Raw genomic sequence first — 6,000 nt, 5'->3', positions numbered from 1 at the left:
GTTTTTTTCTTTTTAGTTTTTTTGTAGTTTTTACCTTTTTTAGCTTTTTTTCTTTTCTAGTTTTTAATTTTTACGTTTTTTTAGTTTTTTTAGTTTTTTTGCTTTTTTAGCTTCTTTAGTATTTTCTTTTTAGTTTTTCTTGTAGCTTTTACCTTTTTTAGTTTTTTTTTTCTTCTTTTGTATTAATGCTAAAGCCAAGGTTCGAACCTGAAACCTCTCGGACCTAGAACCTGGAACATAACGCTTCTACTTACCAACTCAGCTACTTCGGCTTGAATACATTCGTTTTTTGAATTGGTATATGATGAAATAATTCAGACGTCATATGCGGACAGAACGATTTTCTTAAATACTTATAATGACGTCATATACTAAGCATCGTCATAACAAACATGACGACAACTAACTTCATGACGACATACAGCTCAATCCTTATAATGACGTCAGTCGACAGACAGACAAACAACTTATTATATATATATATATATATATATATATATATATATATATATATATATATATATATATATATATATATATATATATATATATATATATATATATATATATATATATATATATATATATATAGTGGTAGCCACAACACTGTGCTGGGTAGAGAATTTAGAGTGGCGAAACCCTATATAGGCCAGTGTATTCTCCTGATGAGCCCTTATGTTGGGTGTTGCCTCTGAATTATTTGTCTATTCTATTTTTTCTATTGTTCGGTAAATGACGACTTATACTTATTGACGACATGACTGCCTGTCCATGGATTATTCTTTATGGTTGATTGTGTGTGGCTATGCTGTTTGACCTATGTGATTGTATGGATGAGTAGGGTTAAGGCCTCATTCAAGTGCTGGTCTATATTAATCACTAATTTAGGAAAACAGTCTTCCTTTTCTCCTTCTGTCTCTTTTTTTTTTTTTTTTTTTTTTTGTGTTTGTGCTGTAGCATTGGTGATTTCTCTTTTCATGATATATATATATATGCTTTTAACTACGTAAAACTTGCGAATATACAACATTCTTTGCTGTCCCATTGTCTGTGCATATAAATAGATTGTCAGGTTTATCGACTCTTGAACATGCAACATATAATTGCCCATGGGAAAACAATCCGTATTCAGATTTATACCGCATTTTTCTAATGATTGCCCTTGAGCTCTGTTGATGGTGATTGCTAATCGAATATTCCCTGTGTCCCCGTCATCATTTATATATCCCCCCTGTGCCTTTCCGGCGTCCCCGTTGTAGTTGTGTCTCTGTGTCCCGGCCGTCATTTATATTCCCTGTGTCCCGGTGCCCCGGTCGTCATTTCTGTCCCGGTGTCTCAGTCTGTAATTTTTCTTTAAGTGTCCCGGTCGTCATTGATATTCCCTGTGTCCCGGTCTGTAATTTCTCTTTGAGTGTCCCGGTCGTCATTTATATTCCTTGTGTCCCGGTCGTCATTTGTGTCCCGGTGTCCCAGTCTGTAACGTCATAAGGTCTTCAATGGCTCTGGTGGTGCAGCCAGTCGAGGAAGTTCAACTTTTCCTGAGGTGCAACACATTCCCATTGTTTCTCCATTAAATTTCAAGGCCTTGCAATAGGGACAAATTTTAGACATAGTCCCGATTTGAACACATCTACTCAAGCTATAATCATCGACTGGGCTGTACCTGAATGCCAGGTGATAATTTTTACGTTGCTCTTGTGATTCCTCGGCACGCTTTCTTTCGGCATTATCTCTTTGAGCCACAAGCCTGTTTTCACGTTGTTCTTGTCATTCCTCGGCACGATTTTTTTTCTGTAATTTCTCTTTGAGCCTCAAGCCTGTTTTCACGTTGTTCTTGTGATTCCTCGGCACGCTTTCTTTTGGTATTATCTCTTTGAGCCGCGAGCCTGTTTTTACGTTGTTCTTGTGATTCCTCGGCACGATTTTTTGGTAATTTCTCTTTGAGACGCAAGCCTGTTTTCACGTTGTTCTTGTGATTCCTCGGCACGCTTTCTTTTCTTACTTTCTCTTTTAGCCGCAAGCTTTTTGGCATTAACTCTTTCAGCCGCTTCTTCGGCTGTTTCTTCTGCCATTGTAGGATTTATACTAAAATTGATCTTTGAATTAACTCTTTGAGCCGCTTCCTCGGCTGCTTCTTCTGCCATTGTAGGATTTATACTGAAATTTCTCTCTAAATCGCCACCTTATATACTTGTAATGACGTCATATACAAAGCCTTATATACTTGTAATGACGTCATATGCGGTCAAACACACAAACGTACAACTTATTTATATATATATATATATATATATATATATATATATATATATATATATATATATATATATATATATATATATATATATATATATATATATATATATATATATATACTAGCTGTTGGGGTGGCGCTTCGCGCCACCCCAACACCTAGTTGGTGAGGCGCTTCGCGCCCTCCCCAAGCCCCCCCGCGCGCGTAAGTCGTTACGCGCCATTGTAGTTGTATCCCATCTGTGAATAGAGATAGATATAAATATATGTTTTTAACTACGTAAAACATGCGAATATACAACATTCTTCGCTGTCCCATTGTCTGTGCATATAAATAGATTGTCAGGTTTACTGACTCTTGAACATGCAACATATAATTGTCCATGGGAAAAACAATCCGTATTCAGATCTATACCTCATTATTCTAATGATGTGTCCCTGTGTCCTGGTCGTCATTTATATTCCCTGTGTCCCGGTCGTCATTTGTGTCCCGGTGTCCCAGTTTGTAATTTCTCTTTGAGTGTCCCGGTCGTAATTTATATTCCCTGTGTCCCGGTGTCCCGGTCGTCATTTGTGTCCCGGTGTCCCGGTCTGTAATTTCTATTCGAACAATCCCTGTGTCCCGGTCGTCATTTATATATCCTGCCTGTGCCCCCGGCGTCCCCGTTGTAGTTGTGTCCCTGTGTCCCGGTCGTCATTTATATTCCCTGTGTCCCGGTCGTGATTTGTGTCTGGGTGTCCCAGTGTGTAATTTCTCTTTGAGGTTCCCGGTCGTCACTTATATTCCCTCTGTCTCGGTCGTCATTTGTGTCCCGGTCTGTAATTTCTCTTTGAGTGTTTTTTCTTTTTAGTTTTTTTTTTAGTTTTTTACCTTTTTTCTTTTTTCAGTTTTCTTGTTCTTCTTTATTTTTCAGCGTCACTATGAAGTACATATCGACGAACCTTTGTTTTTTTAACTTAAATGTGGTAGGCATTGATGACCTTATCCAAGTCAAAATCCCAAACCCAATCATCATCGCTATCATTTTCAGTTTTGATATGTTTTGACTCTCGCTGTCCAGGTGGATTTTCATCTAACTGCGCGGTTTTGCGTTCTTTAGCCGCAAGCCTGTTTTCTTGCTGTTCTTGTGATTCCTCGGAACACTTTCTTTTCTTACTTTCTCTATCAGCAGCAAGTTTTTTGGCATAAACTCTTTGAGCAGCTTCCTCGGCTGTTGCCATTGTAGGTTCTTCAGTCATTTTACAATTAAACATTTTTCCGTGAACAAATGTCTTAAATACCGTTAATGACGTCACCGTCATAGCAAAAATGACGACAACTAACTTCATGACGTCAGTCGACACAGAAACATGACGTCACCTGACAGACAGACAGACACACAGACAGACAACTTATTTTTATATATATAGATATATATTATGTCAACAACTAACTCAGCACCAAGACGCCTGAGGCCATAAACAGCCTATCAACAGAACCAAAAGCTTACTGATAATCTACGTAACTGAGAACTTAAGGTGTTTGATAACTCATACACATCTCGATCATTCAACTAAGAGTGACAATTTGGTCAACACATCATCTACCCATTCTAAAACTGTACTGTCGTTCTCTATTAACTTTGTCCACACAATATCTCAGTCTGAAAACAATCATATTACTACTTAATTTGCTACCTACAGAAAAGAACAACTGGTTTATTTGTGGATTTGACACTGTTACTTCTGGCATTTGACACGGCAGACCATCAAATATTATTTCGCACTGTAAATGTGACTTCTATGGTTAAAAAGGTGCTACCTTGGCTTTTCTTTGTGATTACCTTCTGAGCAGAGAGCAGTATGCTGACATTAATAGATTTTCTTCAAATAAAGTTTTGTTCGTTTTGGTGTTCCTTAAGGCTCTATTTTAGGTCCTAAAACAGTAACATTTTGGCTTCACATCTGAAAACCTGTTTTGACAGAAAAAAGAAAAGAAACCCATTTTTTCTTGTCTTTCCTTTTTTCTGTTTCATCCATAAATGGAAAGACAACATGATCTAAGAAAGCATTAACACAAAATAAAAAGCACATTAAAATGATAAATCTATGATTCCACACTATTTGTACAAAATTACAAATTAAACAGATAAAACATCACGACAAAGAACGTATAAAGAGCTGCAGCTTACCCTGAAACATGGCCTGCTTCAACTGTTGTTTTTAATTTTTTTGCATACCTCCGATTCCCATCTAGAATAAAAGCAACGTGCTCTGGTATCTTCCCACATTGAAGGATCTTAATGCATAGTTTTTGAAACCATGTTAGATCTTGCACTTCAAACCAAGACATTCACAACTGAAAAGAAAGCGTTTGGTCTTTATTTCAAGGAGTAGGATTTAATGACAATTGATTGTATATTGATGTGCACAGGTTGGTATCCATTGATTACACTACTAACAACATTAGTTGAATAAAGACATAATAAACCTATGATTATGCTAGAACTTTGTGATCACGACAGAAATATTGAGTCCTTCATCATCAGGAAGGAGCCAAGCAGTCAATGATGCCAAGCAGAGAGGCCAAAGAGACCCATTTTGTCAAGTAGTAGGAGAATATCTTTTATAATCAAAACAATTATCTATATATATAAAAATAAGTTGTCTGTTGTCTGTCTGTCGAGTGACGTCATTATAAGGATTGAGCTGTATGTAAACTGAAAAAGAAAAAAAAAACTAAAAAAGGAAAAAAACTGAAAAATAAAGGAGAAAAAGAAAACAAAAAAAAAAATAAAATCTATATCTATATATATAAAAATAAGTTGTCTGTCTGTGTGTCTGTCTGTCAGGTGACGTCATGTTTCTGTGTCGACTGACGTCATGAAGTTAGTTGTCGTCATTTTTGCTATGACGGTGACGCGGTCATTAAAGATATTTAAGACATATATGTTCACGTAGAAATCTATTAATGTTTAAGTTTAAAATGACTGATGAACTTACAATGGCAAAAGCCAATGAAGATGCTCAAAGAGTCTATGCCAAAAAACTTGCTGCTGATAGAGAAAGTCAGAAAAGAAAGCGTGCCGAGGAATCAAAAGAACAGCAAGGAAACAGGCTTGAGGCTAAAGAACGCAAAACCGCGCAGTTAGATGAAGATCCACCTGGACAGCGAGAGTCAAAACATATCAAAACTGAAAATGATAGCGATGATGATTGGGTTTGGGATTTCGACTTGGATAAGGTCATCAATGCCTACCAGATTTTAGTTAAAAAAACAAAGGTTCGGCGATATGTATTTCATAGTGAAGCCGGTCAGTCGACGGCCAACCTACCATCTTCAAAGATACCACGATAGGAAGACTCTACACCGTTCACCCCAATCAACATGAATGCTTTTTTCTACGCCTGCTTTTGGTGAATGTACCCGGTCCGACATCCTTTGAGTATTTGAGAACTGTAAACGGTACTATACATGACACTTACCGTAGTGCATGCCAAGCTCTGAATTTATTGGAGAATGACCAACACTGGGATAACTGCATCAATGACGCGTGCAAAACGTCAACCCCAAGTCAAATTCGTGCATTGTTTGGCATCATTTTAACAACTTGCTCTCCCTCAGCTCCTACAGAGTTATGGGAAAAATACAAGTCAAAAATGTCCGAAGATATACTCCATCGAAAACAGTTAGAGACGTCAGATATGACTTTTGATTTTACATCAGAAATTTATAACTACACTTTAGTTATTATAGAAGATTTGTGC

General features: G+C 37.1%; 1 protein-coding gene across 1 annotated transcript in view; it reads right to left on the bottom strand.

The window, feature by feature from the left end:
* Positions 1-6,000, bottom strand: part of LOC136031095 (dehydrodolichyl diphosphate synthase complex subunit DHDDS-like) — a 41,604-nt gene that overhangs the window by 24,386 nt on the left and 11,218 nt on the right. The window contains exon 2 of the mRNA XM_065710381.1: positions 4,425-4,591. Coding sequence (XP_065566453.1) covers positions 4,425-4,585 — 161 coding nt within the window. The 5' untranslated portion in view covers positions 4,586-4,591. The remainder of the gene's footprint in view (positions 1-4,424; positions 4,592-6,000) is intronic.

This window comes from Artemia franciscana, chromosome 1 (assembly GCF_032884065.1).
Source record: "Artemia franciscana chromosome 1, ASM3288406v1, whole genome shotgun sequence".
Classification (NCBI taxonomy): domain Eukaryota; kingdom Metazoa; phylum Arthropoda; class Branchiopoda; order Anostraca; family Artemiidae; genus Artemia; species Artemia franciscana.
This window is presented reverse-complemented; position numbering and strand designations above follow the sequence as displayed.